This window comes from Trichoplax adhaerens, genomic scaffold, assembly GCF_000150275.1.
Source record: "Trichoplax adhaerens TRIADscaffold_14 genomic scaffold, whole genome shotgun sequence".
NCBI classification, from domain to species: Eukaryota; Metazoa; Placozoa; class Uniplacotomia; order Trichoplacea; family Trichoplacidae; genus Trichoplax; species Trichoplax adhaerens.
Window position 1 is genome coordinate 953,207 of NW_002060956.1, and position 17,115 is coordinate 970,321.

Genomic DNA, 17,115 nt, shown 5'->3' on the forward strand with positions numbered 1-17,115 from the left:
AACTATCTTTGTGGTGAGACTTATCGTGAAAAATTTTTGCATCGACCGATCATCAATCGTAATAACTGATAAGTGTTGTTCAATTTTACTGCTTATACCGCAATCTGGACCATGATGACAATTAACAATCCTCGCTTTATCAGGAATTTAACATTTTTTTCTAAAACATCTTACAAGTATTTTTTTAACAAACACGCGTATACCCCTTTATACTGCAACGCCATTCTACAGCATCATAAACGTATAGATAGATTGCTTGATGATAATCTAACACTTTTTTCTTTATTTTGTAGCTATGGTGGACGATCGGAATGACGTTTCTTGTGACGAGGCACGTCGGGTGTTACGGCGCTTAGGTTAGTATCCATGTTTGAATTCTTATCATAGCAGGTAAAAAGATATTTTCATCACTTCTATTGTTCGTCTATAAACTTTACATGATTCTATTAATACGTTAGATAAGGATTAATTTAATTTAATTCACGTGAAATACGATCGACTTTGTAGCTACTTCAAATACTCTATCAAAAAATAACACCTTTAGCTCATCGATTTTATTCTCGTGATACGTTATCAAATAGGAAGGTTTTACTCATCCTCTTCTTATCATTATAGGAATTAATTTTACTTAATGCAGTATGCAATTATGGGATTCTCTTGTATTATTAATTCATTCCCATACATTCCTTGCCTTATCGATTACAAAGTTTCTCTTTACTTTTATAGAATTAGAAGCCTACTCGTCCATTACCAGTGCCTTGCGGGCACAAGGCGATTTGTGCAAGTATGTCGACGTTTGCTATAGAATGTAGAGAAAGATCTAGTAATCTTATTTTATTTGACTTACTCAGCATAAATACTGTACATGAAATATATTTTTTTCTTTTTCACGTTGTACTTACGATATTTATAGGGAAAAAAAGCAATTACTCCAGGATATATGTTATCAGCTAGGGTAAATATGTACTGCCTAGGTTGTTAAACCTACGCATTAAAGGATTGATTTGTTTCAGTTTACCCTTGATAAAATTGTTTTTGTGATTATTTGGATAGAATTTCTACTGAAAGATATCGGGCTGAACTTCGTCGTGCTGCTAACGATGATATGTTAACAACTATCGCTAATAGGTTTGTTGGAAAATGGAATCTTTAGTTTTAGATATATCTGACTTTGAAAATAAGTTACCTGTTACTGATTTACTGTGGTATTTATTTTTACTTGCATATTTAATGCTTAACATATTTTTAGATTATCTGGGTCAAACAGTTCCGAAGAATGGCTCTCTGAGGGCCGACGTCTCGCACCAGTTGTGCCTCGTCTTGTACCTCAAACCGTACTTTCTCCAATTGCTAATGCGGCTGCAACTACGTCTTTTATGATTGCTAGCGGTAGACCTCCTACTATCGAGTACGTAATTTTGTAGTAGCTGTAAAGGAGTTTGTTTGTAATAAATTTTGACTAGATGGCGTAACTAATGCCATTGCATGTGCATACGTATGTTACTGTATGCCTATAATTTGTTATTGCTTTTAGTGCTGTACTTTTATAGGATAAATTGCTGAAGAAATATTCAATGAAATTTATTGTCTTTGATATAACATTTTATTTCGTAATAGAACCATTTCATTGACTAAAAGTGATAAGCAAGATTTAAATATTAATGGAGCGCATAACTCTATCGAACTACCATCATTTGCGGATAAACAAAGCAAAATTACTCCAAACGGTACCACTGATGAAAAGAATGATTCCACATCGAATCCTGCTGTTCGTGTAAAACGTAAGCGTCGTATGCCTATGAGTGACAGTAATAATCGTGATCGCTCCAAGCTGTCCAAATCGGCGTCCTTACATGCTTTAACTTCTAAGTTATCTAAACAAACTGCAGTGGTATCACCATCTAGCGAAATCATAGCACAAATTATGAATCCTGTTACCAGTGAAGCAGTGACTGCAACTATTAACAAAAAATCAAATCGTAGTAATAGTATAACTTCTGCTTCTCAATCTATATCACCTATTGAGACAAATAGAAAGAATTTGATGCCATCATCCAAAAAACAACGTTCAAATTTAACATCTGCTGCCTCAAGTATTGAAAATCGCCATTCTTCTACTACTACTGTAACAACAACTACTACCACTGCGAGTAGTGCCTCACCTTCGTCATCACTGCAAGTTAATAAATCAACTTCAAAGCAAGTTAATAAACATAGAAAATACCCGTCAAATATAAAAACATCTAAATCATTCTTTACCAATTCATCTGCTAGTCTCACGACGGCTTCCGCTAGCATAAAAACGACAGTATCATCGATTAGTGGTTCTACATCGACTAAAATTAAAGTTAAGCTTCCAAGACAACGATCAAAAGCTACCAAATCAAAAATTTCTTTAGTAGTACCTGCCATGATCAAACCTGATAAAGTTAAGTCAGCTACTACTGTAGCTTCTGGAGCCACAACCTCTTCTACTTCAGTATCCGTTGTCAATCGTACCGGTATATTAACATCTACCTCATCAATACCAACTACTGCCGTCTCCGAGTCAAAAGGAATAAGTAACATTACCTCCTTATTAAGGACGACAGGTATTAATGCATCCTATCAATGGACTTTATGCGATACTATTCTCATAGAATTGCAGAGCATGTAATGGTGTTGTAAAACTAGTTCATAGTTTGTTAACAATATTGTTATAAGTTTAAGCCGGCTCCATATCAATTGTTAATTGTTTTACTTCATATTTGTTAAAGAAAACATTCGTGTAACTTCTTATAGCAGAAATATGTGTAAAAAATTTAAAAGTAAAAATCTAAAAATATCTATTTTTTGTAGCTAAGCAAAATCGCCTTGCAACAACAACTATCTCGACGTCATCTCCTTTTTGTTCAAATCCTACGCCAACTGAACAACATTCGACTAATTCTGTTGTTGCTACAATGGGTAGTCAAAATATAACTCATAGTGCATTGAATTCTACGCCTAGATTTACGGTTCCCATAGATATTAGGGTATGACTTGTCAATCGATTACAAATTGCTATTATGAAGTTATACTTGATAATTAACACTACTTTAAAATTCTGAATCTATTATAGAATTTACAAGATCAAAGTAGGAAATTGACAGAAAGTCTAAATAAAACAATTTTAAGCACTTCGTTGCAACGTAACTCATCCAAGGCCACATCTAAATTGTTATCAGAGATTAGCAAATCTAAAACAACTGGTCTCTCAGAAAATACGACACGTGGAATTTTAGATAGACAACAAAAACGGAGCGAAACGACTAACCAGGGTAATATAACTCAGCCATTTGGAAAATCTGACAATAAGAATACGAAAAAACAGGTAAAATTTATACTGTAGAAGTTATTAGAAATACATATGGTAACTGTAATAGTCTACTTGATTACACTCTAATTTAAAATAGGATGGGCAGAATACAATAGCTTCCCTTGCTATGCAATCTGCAGAACACGATGAGTCACAAGATCAGTCTCCCACAAAACCATCTTTGACGAATTTAACTAGTAAACTAGGATTAGAATTTTCGAAATCTGTAAACGCCCATATTGGTGGCTTTGACGATGCTAAGAAGAATAATAACACTAGTAATATAAAAACAGATAATAAAGAACTAGAGATTGATACTTGTCATCTGCGGAAAGAAAGCGCAATTGACAGTAGCACGCCAGTAGTCAACGTTACAAAGAGTACCGACGAAAACGTTGAGAATAGAGGAATAATATCAGTAAAAACTGTGGACTCCTCGAATGATGATATGATGGAAGAGAAAGCTTTCTCCCAAGTGGAAAGTAATGCTATAGATGAAACTATCGGCGAATCAAAGGATCATATTAATGAAAGAACTGCTAACTTACAAGAAGGTAGTAGTTATATGATTAATTAAGTTATAATTACTTTCATGGAGGTACTGAGTTAATTTTATAAATTTTAGACATTATGGTAGCCACCGATGACCATGATTATTGTATAGATAGTTCTACGCTATCCCATAAAGTTAGCGAAAAAGTGACTTGCTCCGATATCTCCTTGCAAAGTAGCTCAAATGCTAACGAGGCAGAATCTCCGAAGATGCAAACAGAAACTGATCGCATGGATTTCTTTGAAATGAGCACTAATGGAAGTGAAACATCAGGTCTAGTAGTAATCAATTGTATCGCAACATGCACATTTGATAGCGGAATAATAACAATATGCGTGTAAGATTGTATATAGAAATACTGATAAATCTATCTCATTTACTTATGCAGAATCTAATAATCAAATTGACAAAGGTACTACAGTGGTAACTAGCGATGACTTAAAGGAAGATCGATCCTATAATTTAACTTCACATATTGATGATGGCGAAGCGGTCATGGACAATGGAACGGCTGACATGGTATCGGTGATAAGTACGGATGATAGGTCAAATCACAAGTGTGAATTATCAAATGTTTCTGGTGATGGCAATTCGATATCGATGACGGAAGCTATCGCTGGAGCTACTGCGGCTAAAGCTACTGATGAAAGTACTAACGTTAGACAAATTGACGTAACAAACGATTTCGAAATAGTTGTTGAAAAAATTGAAGTGGGCAGCGGTAAAATTCATCATGTTGCCCATGCAGAATCAAATATTAAGATGGAAAGCATGGAAAAAGCGACGACGTATACTGATCTTTTTGATACTATCAGTGAGGACTCTATGCCTGACAATAATTCAGAAGTTCCAATGTCAATCGATGTAACTGATACTGAAGTAGATGCCACCGATAGCTGTAATTATAACGAATCAGAGGCTACAACAAAACTAACTGGTAACTCTCAATCCCAGCGAGAAGTCGCAGATGTTACTGTAAGACCAGATTATGTCGAACGCGATAGTGTTAATGTAATTGTAGGTGCAAAATTTGATATGGAGAATCCGAACAAAGCGAAAGTCGGAGTAAAGGTAAAAGATGACGACACAGATATTATCCTAGAATCTAACACTGAAGTTGGTAATACCAGTTGGACTGAGATAAAAAATAATTACAATGAGGTAAGAGATAGTAGTCATCTCACGCCGAATGATAGTGAAGCAGATCCAGCTGTTATTCAAGGTACCGAAGCAGAATTAGCAGCCCAAGTAGATGATAGTGAAGGAGGTGAGGTGGTTACTGAAAACCTTACCAACGTTAGCAGCGAGTCACAGGCTGAGATAAATAGCGTTGGAATCCTAGAGATAGATGCAGACTTCAACAAAGGTACTAGCAGCGAAGTCTACACTGATATCGATATACATTTGGAAGGTAATCTGCTTAAAGAAAGTGTCCGAAATACTGATGTTATACCAATGGCTACCATAGATGCAAAAGAAGACAAAGTTTTAGATAACACTACAAATCTGGAAATTGAGTCTGGTGGAAAGGAAAATCTAATGACCAAAGTGAGTGCTAATTTGGTCGAAGCAAAGTTAGAAGATGATAACGCTGATAACGCAAAGTTTAAAGATGAAACTACGGGTATTAAGCCAGATGACAGTAAATACTTGGACAAGAAAACCGTACAGATAGAGGATTCTAACGTCACCGAATGTAGCATTATGTCTTCCACATTACGTGGAGACAATGATAATGTTAAACAAGCAGATATTGCAACTGAGAAGATAGACTCTGTCTCGTTCGAGACGCGAAATAGTGGATCAAGTCCCAAAATAGTTAGTGTTTCATCATATTCCAACTTTGATGAGTTACCCTTGAGAAGCGTTAGCACTGAAATAACTGCAGTCGATAGTTTTAAAAATACTAAATTTCGTGCTAAATTAAATATCCAAGAGGATGCAATGAGGACAGTGAATAATGCAAACTACAATGTACCACAAGTGGAGAAATCTAAGATTGAATCGAATTTAGGCAATTTTACAGATGTCGCCCGAGTGGTCAAACCTGAATCAAGGAATGAACTGGCTCAAAGGACTTACGTTGTTGAAAACTCGATTTCTGAAGAATCTTTAAAAAAAGATACTGTCTCCGATGCAAACTCGACTTCTGTTTCTGATGTAATAAGTTTTATGGATTTTGGAATTAGTAATCGAAGAACTGAAATTACTAACATTGGTTCAAATACCAAAATATTTAATTCCAAAGAAGAGAACATGGATAGCAATGCTAGTTTGACAAATAGTATTACCATCAACTCTAGCTGTACAGCACTAAATTACGATGAGACAAGACTAACCGCTGATAAGTCTGAGACTGCTAATTTAATTGCAGGTTCTGAGATAGGTAACAATGTTACAGGTAAGATCTTAAACTTGGGAACTGAAGTTGCTAGTCTTGTTGATAACAATCAAACGACTAGCGAAGTTAATTCCGGAAAAGAAGCTAAAAATACGAATGTTAAAGTCTGCGAATCAAATAAATCTACATCGGAAAATCAATCCACGAATATTTTGAATGTTGTATCTCTCGATTCCTTTGCAAATGTTACGGACTTTGATCATGAAAATATAAGAAGCACTAGCCCAAATACTGTCGATATAGATGCAAATGATGTATCGAACGATTTGCTGAGGAAATCTGAAACAATCGTACATACATTTAGTAATTCAGAAATTGAAATGGAGAACAATAATGAATCTTCCGATGTATCAATATATGCTAACGAGTTACCTCTCGATAATAAATTAGAGACAGTAGACGAAGTGCCAACTGAAAGTACGGACTCTGAAGATATCCTTACCAGTGATGACCAGTCGGCGATATCTGATTCGATGTACAATATCGCTGTAAACTCGAATCATCAAAGTATTGATAATGGATCGTCTCAATTTAATAACAATCAAATTTATGGAAATTTTCGAAATACGTTATTCTCCGAAAATGAATTGATTAGAGTTGAAGAAACAAAAAACTTGAAAGATTTTCCTGATAATATAATGATCCGAGATATATCAACTGTAGCCAATAAAGTTTTACCTATAGATATTCTTGAAGATGATAAACGAAGTAATGTCGATAACTGTTCGCCTGGTACAAGCAACAACGATAATGGAAATGATTTGGATAGTTCAGATAAAGCGGATGTTGTAAAAGATTCTAGCAATGGTCATATGGATATTAATTCGAATGAAATCGCTGTTAATAAATCAAACCATGTCGATGATTTTAAAACAATCCTCAAAAGAAAGAAAAATTCGAAACGTAAAAGAAAAATTGAAATTTCAAATAAACGAAGCCTGAATTCATTAGGAGTAGAACAGAAGTGGATAAAAGCTGCTTTCAAGTAAAGAACTATTAAAAGGCTGATGAATTAATGTTATTTGGCGTAGATTCTGATGAAATTTTATTTTTGTAGTATACTCCACCGTATATGTAGATTTAAAGGTAGTGGAAGACCCAAAAAGACATATACTGCAGCGTCTTGGTTTTTAAAACCAGGTAAATTAAAGTCGCTATTATCTTGTTTATTCTTTTCTTTTCAACGTTATTTTGCAATTTTTCCGCCATAGTGGAAGAAAATCATGCCCCCGGATATTACGATGTTATCACAAATCCTATGGATTTCAGCACTATTAGAAAGAAGCTTGAGGTAATGCACTGGAATTTGTATTAGTAATATTAATATTGGGATTGATTTAATTGATATTTTATGCTATCTAGAGTGGTGCTTACGGAAATTATAGAGATTTTAATGATGATATGGAGTTAATAAAGACGAACTGTCATCTTTATAATCCGCCAGATCACGCTATTCGCAAAGTTAGTTAATAACACCATCATTATCGTATTGACTTGTCGTATTTGTTGCAATATTCCGCCGAAATAATATAGCTACCCAGAGTTATAAGATTTTAGGGGATTAAATTTAAGTTTAATATCGGCTTTTATGTATCCTTCCAGGATTGCGACGAAGTTTTTGATTTTTACCATGGAGAATATAATAAACTGTTAGCAAATTATGAAAATGTAGGTTAAAGTTTGCGTATACGTTGTATTCATTGTCTATACGAAATAATAAAATGATTGATGCTGAGATGAATTGGTATAATAGGACAACGAAGCTGAAGATTTCCAAGATTCGAAAAAATTCAGAGCTACTTCTGAAGAAACGGTATCATAGTAAAGTTTTATTGGTCTACAAAAGAAATGTTTCTGAGATATTGAGATGTATTCTTCAAAGCGACCGAAATCGTCTATTCAACGAAAAATTGATGTATTGTGTATATAGTACTAATAATTGCCAATTCAAAGGTTTCGAAAGATAAATTTTCTGCTTTCTTGTATATTGTGTAATTACTTTGTATACATAGAACTTTGGTCATTGAAAGTTAGTCTTATGGCATGGGTAGTTAGTTCGTATATTCCGAATGAAATACTCATACCTGATGTTGCATTAATATGATTATTTTCAAATAATATAGTTTTTTTGCAGTGTCAGAACAGCTATAAGAAAAGTTCATCAAATTTTTAGGTGTCATACTGCTGGTCTATTTGCATCGATTATTGATTGACTCATCAAGCGTGTTCCGAACAAAAAGGAAAATGTTAACGTTTTATATGTATGCAGTCTTATTTATTGTATTATATATTCAGTGCGATGTAACTTGTGCCATAGTTTGCTTTAATTTTTAACTTTATACGCGAACTAAAAAGTGAAGAATTTAAACATGGCAATAAAAGGAAAAGTAAATCTGGACAGTGGCTTGATATGTGCTGATTTACGTTGAACGTCTTATAGCAAAATTTAGGCTAGTAGGTATTGCTCTATCTGAAATAGGTCAACATAGGTATACGCGTATTAGTATATAGTAAAAATATAAAGTTAATTAATACCGTATTATTCCTTGCTCAAAATTATCCTTTGCATTCGCTCTTATACGTATTGTCTAACACAGACCCTAATTGGTCATAATCATTCCATAGATTATTCAAATGAAAATACACACTTGCGATCACAGTTAAAGTATAACATTTTATTGTGCTTGAAAATTGTATTGTAATCCAAGTCCATTAAATTTATCCAATTTTACAGTGAAGGTATGACCAACTTCGTAGACAACCGTAATACTGTACTATTTTAACCTTTTATTCCAGAATTTAAACAATTACCGGTACGTTAACATGCAATCTTATGCAATCTTATAGTAAATAGATTATAATAATTCATATTAGTTTTCCTATTAGGATTAACGATTGTATACACCAGTTATTGTTATCTCTTTTATTGATTTACGTAAATTAATAAAACTGCATTTACAACCATACTAGTTTAGTAAATCACTCAAATATAAGCATCAAACGATTGTCGTACGAGTGTATCCATACTGAAGTTATTCCTATTAACTAACAGTAAGAAGAAATAGAATAATTCAGTTGTCATTAGTATGAACGAATAAACCATATTCTATATCAAAGCCATCTTTAAATCAGAACGGAATATGACTATACTTGGATATGCTATCGCCTCTTGAAATCGCACAATTTTCCTTGATATCCTGACCAACATCGGCAGTTAAACCCATTCCGTTGTGGCCGACAAGTACCATAAATGCACGGATGGTCTTTGCATTTGAGAGTAGCTATAATATTACGTTCAGTTCAATCAACAAAATAAAATATTCTCCGTTTGTGAAAATATAACAGTTAAGTCTTTACTGCACTATTATTGGTCCGGATTGCTTATAGAATTACAAAGTAGAAAAGCTTAGAAAGATGACTTACGACATAAACCTTCCCGAATTTTAATATCATCTATCGCTAAGTCGCCTCGATATCCCTTACCTCTCACACCAAGAATTTGTAGCTAAAAGCAGTAAACTATAATCTGTTAATATTTCTTCAAAAGACTCATTGATTTTGTAAAAAAAAACTTTGCTGACCAGATGACTACCGTATCCCAGCGAAAATTGGACCTTTCTCCAAATATTTTTCCTGTTCCGAGAATAATGCACTTTAACAGTTTGATGATCTTTGATAATTAAGCTACCAATCGTTTTCCCATTAGCATTATACCATAATGAAAAGCAGTAATTGCCAATAAGTTCGAAGGCATCGGTCATTAATATGGCAGTGTCATTTTGATTACGTCCGGATGCCTCGATATAAGCATAATATCCTACAGTACACCACACGATTTCCATTTAAACTAGTTAATCTTGTATCACTGATAAAATATCGGACACTAATTTGCATAATGATAGCATATATATCACACTACGAGTCTTTTATCAGCAATAATCATAATCATTCAAATACCATAGTGCAATTTATAGACATAATATTTCCTAAAATTAGCCTGATTATATCGATTGTACTGTACAATTTACTTTCTATAGAAAATTTGCAGTGATAGCCTTATAAACTGCAAGTCTTCTTAGCTTTAAAGAAATACTAATATAATTCTTCTAAACTATAATTTATCCGAATTCTCAAGACACAGTATTTCATAAAGATAATTTAATCCCTAGTGACATCATACGCGTATATGCAATATTTACTGTATCGTACTAAAATTTACACATTTATGAGCATAACAACCTTTCTTTGTGTTCGAAGTATGATCAAATGTTGGCCCAGTTTTGACGGAACTTGTTTTTCCTCTGTGGCGAGTCCAGTTAAAGGTGGCATTAATAGAGTACTTCCAGCCACAAAAATCATACTGGAAAGTACAATTTATGTTGCTAATACCGGACTGAACAGCTAACAATGTAAAAAAGTACAGTAGAACAGTTAGTTAATAGTTCGTCAATTGGTAAAAGTCATATATGGCATTGCTAAGGTAAAAAGATCAATTATTAGTAAGATTGCAAATTAAGTTATCGGATTGTGTCATTGGGATGTCGATAAAAGTAGGACAGTAATCAAAGATAACACTATCATTTTTCTGCTAGTAAATCCGAGCCATCCCCTTTACTCTAGTCCGTTACATACATGGCAAACATTCAACTCCAACATCCTGCCGATGATAACAGTTGTGCTTTTCAAACCCATTATGTGAGCATTGGAATATATTTGATTCGTAGCCTCTGCAATTAAGTTCATCTATATAAATAGGCCCAGTTCCTGGGCCATATGATTGAATTCGGTGGGCTTCCATAAATCCAAGCTGTCGACAAATCACTTTGGCATCTCGAATATCAAAATGATTATCACATAACGTTCCCCAAACATTGTTGTATTTGATTTCTATACGTCCGTAGAAGCTTCCACCATTAGCCAAGCGAATATCAGGATTTACTATTATCGTACGTATATCAAATAGTAAAGAGAATTTAAGGATAACTATTAGCCATATATCGCTAAGAAAGTCAGAGCTTATAGACTATAGAAACAATTATACCAGCAAAGCAACTGATTCCCACGTCTTCGCTATGGCTACAATCATGTCTACCCAGCGCTTTATATGAACAATCCAGCAAGGAAGTTTCATTTCCCTGACAGAACACATTATCAAGCCAAATTGGACCTGTACCTGATCCAAATTCAGAAGCTGAATGTACAGCTTTAGCATTAGCGTAACCTAATTCACGGCATGCTACACCAGCTTCATCAACTTGAAAGAGATCATCACAAACTGTTCCCCATTGATTATTAGCGTAGATTTCAAGGCGACCAGTTTGTGTGTCATTGCTGCCGACTAATCGAATTTTTTTGCCTAAGAGCGAATAAAGTTAGATAAAGTTAATACTAATTATTCGAACATTTCGAAAGTATTTCTCTAATATTTAGCTAAAATCAATGTGCGTTGCTATTATACAGCCTTACCAGATTGCCTCCTTGGGTTACATATTAATCCTACATCTTGAAAATGATCACAATCTGAACAGCTAAACGGTCTCATAGAGCATTCGATTAATGATCTTTCCGATCCGTTACAGCGTATATCATCAAGCCATATCGGTCCTCCACCCAAACCAAATCTTGCGCAACAAGCGTAGTCCAAAGCCCCAACGTAGCCGAGTTGCCTGCATGCCACATTAGCAGCCAATTCATCAAAATAATCGCTACAAACAGTTCCCCACTCTCCGTTATTTAATATTTCTAAACGTCCTTCATAATGTGTCTTCCCATTTTGTAGTCGTAATTGGATCTCTATGATTGATTTGACCACAAAGATGGAAGGTACCGCACAATTGATTGTAAACGCATAATTGATGGATAGAAATAGCAAAAGCAAAAACACAAAATTAGCTACCCCACACATTTTAACGTATCCCAAAATATGATCTCGAATACGAATAACGAAAATTAGCATGATTTTTCAAAATGTATCGGGAATGTTCCGTGAAATGCATATGAATGATGAATTTACTGATAGGTACATGAACGTATTCCTGAAATTGATGCTATAGTAGTAAGATATGTAGATAGAAGGTATCTCGAGAACTTATGCACTTATATTTGCGTAATTGATAGTTATGTGTAGTGTACAGATAATGACAATTGTAGAATATTTTAAATTAAATTAAACTCAAATCAGTATATTAGGTAAAAATTTAGCATGACTGCCCTACCTGAAGCTGCTTGATTTCGATTAGTGGAGGTATCTTCTGGTCATTGAATTATACCCGTATTGTAAGAAAAAAAGGTGGAAACTGTATAAAATATATTACGATCTATCAGGTTTATGAGAATAATATTTTCTTTAAACTTACTAATACATATTATGCCAACATCTTCTTGATGGTTACAATTGTGTATAGACCAGCCATTATGAGAACACTCATGAAGAGAGGATTCATTGCCATGACAGACTAGATTGTCCATCCAAATTCTTCCATTGCCCTGACCAAAATAGCCACAGCATTTGAAACGTTCAGCCTGACTATATCCTAATTGTCTGCAAGCGATATGAGCAGCTACTATATCGAATTTATCATCACAAATGGTTCCCCATCGATTTTGATAAAAGATCTCCAATCGGCCTTCGCTTAGATTACAACCATGAACTAAACGTATCGGAACTACAGTAGGTAACGCCAAAAATGTAATTAAGTGAGTATAAATTACTATTGGATATTAAGTGCCGTACTAACTGCAAAATAAGTAACAACTGTCGCAAGTAGTATCATGCTGAAAGTTTGATAAAGAATTATAGCTACCACAATTTCGTCATATGGTGAAAGTGATGCAATATTTGTACCTTCCGATAAAAAAGTACCGGTGAAAAAGCAAGATAAAAGATAGAAATATCCGAGAATAATCATTTTGCACAAATTTGGAATTAAATATTCTGTAATCTTGAAATTAGTTTGCAAGGTCTATATCGCGATATCAATTCGAAGATTTATGAAGGGAATAAATTTGCTGAAATTGCCTGGTCTTGCCTATCTTTTATACCTACACGCAATTATTTACGATTACCATTGGGTGGTGTTGGTGCAATGTTTTTCATATAAAGCGATTTCCAGTGGTAGATTTAAACCCTAGTATCAAGCCTTGCTCATCACTATAGTATACGATCCTTTCTAAAACAGAAGCAGTAAATATAATGAGGTGTTTATTTTCTGAAAATATTTGTGTAGGCTAATACCAATACTATGGTGTTATTATTTTGTTGCTTTAGGGTTAAATGCGTGAATAATGAGATACTGACATAATTTTATTCTGCACAGCGGATTCATCGAGAAATTGTTGTTCACCTTAAGAGAATAACTGCTGAACCCTTTGAAAAGAAGTTTCATTATTATCTAGACATCATCTTGAGAGTAATTCGTTGTTTCTTCCTACACACACGAAAGTTTACGCCATTTGTCATCAGAATTTCACTAGGTCTTTTACAAATTAACAAGAAAGCCGAGTTCAATCTGGCCATTGAGCAGATTTAAAATGTGTACTGAACATTGACAGGATTAAAACTTGAAAGCAGTAACCGATGGTGATCCGCACGTGCAATAATAGACGTTGCTCTTAAGATCATTGGTAGTAGCATAGACTACTAGATATACCATGGTAGTAGTCGCGACATTTCTACTGCTTGTTGCTGCCATAGAGATAAAGCAAAATAAATACCAGACCTTAGTGTACTTTCATATACTCCTACATATATCGTAAATTTGCAATCATCATTATATTGTATATGACTACAAGCTAAATTAATGAATTGTCATCAAAGTTCAACATGCAGTTAATATCTTAAAATATCCATGCAGTCTTTTGCCTGTAGTAGTAAAGAGATATTGCTTGTTTGCTTAGCTTAATCTACCCCACTAGTTGAAGGATGGTCACATAGTTCATATTGGCAGTTACGTGATCTATGAAATATCTTCATGTAGAAAGGTACCGTTACTGCATATAGTGTACGTGCAGTATATTAATTAACGATTACTATCCACTCTTACTCGCCTGTAAAGATTTGACATTATAAATTGTACTAACAATCCTTGCTAGCCATTTTTGTCTATTTTGCGCAACGGTGATATATAATAACGTTAGTACTAAACATAACATCGTCATATCTTCTTCATTCTATACTATATTCAATCATAGCATAACAAAAAGGTCAATCTTTGTCGTTTGTAGCCAGCCATATGTCTCAACATTCTATAACTAAGAGAAGAGAAATGATCAAATCTATCCCCATCCCCTTTATTTATACTGAAACTTGGCCAGATTAATATTATCAACGATTATCTTATGCCGTTCCATGTAAAGGAAAAATGAAAATCGTCGTATGATTATGCTATCAGCATACGGCAACGTAACGACAGAAACTATAGCCAATTACATATCGCAAGATATTACTCTAATTTAGGACTCTGCTGATGAGCCAAATTATAAATGTACTCAAAGAGAACATTATAAGAAGCGTGTTGTAATTTAGTAATGGTTATTGTAACTTAGCAGGTTTACTTGGTATTGCAACGAGTACTTAATACCAGGCACTGTGTGCCATAAAGGAGTTCTTACATATCGATTTTAGGCAACTTTAGTGATTAATGTTTGTTTCTTACATCGTTATCTATTTGGATAGGAAGGAATAAAACAGTTTAAAAGAACGCATCAGGATGCTACTCGATGCCAAGGTCTTAACTAGAGTACCGTAGCGTGAAGCTAAAAGATATATATATATACTAGAGCGAAACGATAACAGTATGAAATAAAATTGAAATGTTTAGTTACAGCAGGAAAAGAGAGAAAACAGCACGCACTGCGTGTTTATTACTGTCATGTATATTATAGTACCACAGCAGCACTATAAACGAAAATTATATAATTGTATACCGTATAATTAACTAAAATAATAAGAAGAAGAATTTGCTGTATCTGTCCAGATTACAGGAAAGCAACGTTTGAAAATTGAATTTGTCTATATGTTATCATGATCAGAATACAGTATTCTAAAATAAGTGCAGTAATAAGCGTATATGCGATAATCGGATACCGGTAAGTGATATGCATATAATATACTCAGTACGAAGAGACAGTGATGATAATGTAAAGTAAAAAGGACAAATACATGCATATCCAGTCTATATCGTGTACGCGAAGCACTGTATAACGAGCGTGGCTTCTACCAGTGTCAATGATTATATCATACCGTTCCATATGAGGGAAAAATGGAAATCGTTATATGATCTTACTATCAATATATAAGGCAACGCAATAACAGGAGCTTTTGCCTATCACATACTGTATATCGCAAGATACTACTCTAATTTAGGATTGTTCTGATGTACAGTTCTGTGCTGCATATAAATGTACCCAAAAGAGAACACTATAAGAAGCTGCACCATATAGGAAATGAAATGGAGATACTGTACGTAGATGTTTAGCTACAGAAGCACAACTTCTAATCCTGCAGTCTGTCCGTGGCATCGCTGAGCAGGTTCAGAAATCAACGGTGTGTGGTATCTAGGTAACCCGCAGCGACTGTATCTAGGCAACAACAACATCGTCAATACAGTTCGCTGACCATCCATTAACGAATAAGAGCTAATGAATTACTACTATATTCTACAAAGCTGTTTAGCTACTCGAGTATAAGTTGACAACTCAATAGTAATATCATCATTTCTACACTTTTGAAAAGTTCTAGTCAACACGTATATAAGATAATTCAGTATAGTTGCAGATTAGAATCATTTTGGTATAGGTATTTGGCAACTATCTATCAGTGAGCATTCAGCAGAGGAGCAAGACTAAATTGAAAAGATTTAATTTTCCCGAGAATAGATTGAAGCAGCTATTCCGGATTTTTGATTTCATTATTACCAAACACAAAAATAACAAAATAGGAAAAAGTCGATCACATTCTCCATTGAAATAGAAAATATTCATCAATTAATCGAAGCAACGTCTTTAATTCCTTCTTGCTATTTCTAAAATTAATCAATTAACCCTCAACCCTATAACAAAATGCACCGAAGCTATCAATCGATTAATCCTTCTTCTAGTAAGATACTACAAAAACGTTGGGACGAAAGTAGTTACGACATTCATCGAAGGAAAGTAAGTATGATTTTATAATAAACTTAAATCTCATAAAAAATCCTAGTACTTGAAATCGTTTGAACTTTAATCCATCAACACATAATCTAGATCCAACGTTATACTATGTAAGGGATGGATTCTTTCACTTCGGTGTAATACAACTTTTATGTCATATTTTTTTCTATATCCTTATAATTTAGAATATACATGTAGCTAAAAGTCCAGTTATTTACCGTCCATTTTAGTACAACACAAAGACTTCATTCTAATACACAGTAGACAAATAGGCGCACTAATATTAATTAACAAGCCTTCATTACCCATTTAATTAACTGGTTAACTATTCTTTTCTCTAAAATTTGATTTACTTTCCATATTTCTTGGCTCTCAAACTACACACTAGTTATAATTTTGAGCTAGTTGGTGAAAATAAAATTTTTCTGCATTTGATGATTCCAATAAATAATCAATCGCTATTACATAAGAATATAGAGAATGAATTTAATCATCCGTTTCCACCTTTATAAATATAATCTATTTGTACAGTTAAATACAGTATAACATATTTGGTGTAAAGAAATATAGCCACTCAACTGTTAAATCATATTAATGAGTACTGATAGCGCTAATACATTAGCTACCAAGTAAACATGTCGATCGATGATCAGTAATAAAGCATTACAATGATAT

At 34.0% G+C, this 17,115-nt stretch overlaps 2 protein-coding genes across 2 annotated transcripts in view; one reads left to right on the forward strand and one right to left on the reverse strand.

Annotated features, from left to right (window-relative positions):
* Positions 1-7,968, forward strand: part of TRIADDRAFT_60216 (uncharacterized protein) — a gene marked incomplete at both ends in the record, with an annotated part of 8,900 nt that extends 932 nt beyond the window's left edge. The window contains 15 exons of the mRNA XM_002116153.1: positions 294-356; positions 727-784; positions 914-955; positions 1,054-1,128; positions 1,250-1,408; positions 1,618-2,591; positions 2,839-3,014; positions 3,101-3,352; positions 3,435-3,891; positions 3,963-4,163; positions 4,279-7,276; positions 7,370-7,431; positions 7,503-7,582; positions 7,654-7,752; positions 7,894-7,968. Of these exons, the coding sequence (XP_002116189.1) occupies positions 294-356; positions 727-784; positions 914-955; positions 1,054-1,128; positions 1,250-1,408; positions 1,618-2,591; positions 2,839-3,014; positions 3,101-3,352; positions 3,435-3,891; positions 3,963-4,163; positions 4,279-7,276; positions 7,370-7,431; positions 7,503-7,582; positions 7,654-7,752; positions 7,894-7,968 (5,771 nt within the window). The remainder of the gene's footprint in view (positions 1-293; positions 357-726; positions 785-913; positions 956-1,053; positions 1,129-1,249; positions 1,409-1,617; positions 2,592-2,838; positions 3,015-3,100; positions 3,353-3,434; positions 3,892-3,962; positions 4,164-4,278; positions 7,277-7,369; positions 7,432-7,502; positions 7,583-7,653; positions 7,753-7,893) is intronic.
* A 2,947-nt stretch (positions 7,969-10,915) lies between these two features.
* TRIADDRAFT_30641 (uncharacterized protein) lies at positions 10,916-12,951 on the reverse strand (the record flags this gene model as incomplete). The annotated part of the gene is made up of 4 exons (XM_002116246.1): positions 10,916-11,229; positions 11,333-11,647; positions 11,779-12,084; positions 12,648-12,951. Coding segments are annotated over 4 exons (1,239 nt in total), but the record flags the coding sequence as incomplete, so codon positions are not given.
* Between the last annotated feature and the right edge of the window lie 4,164 nt (positions 12,952-17,115).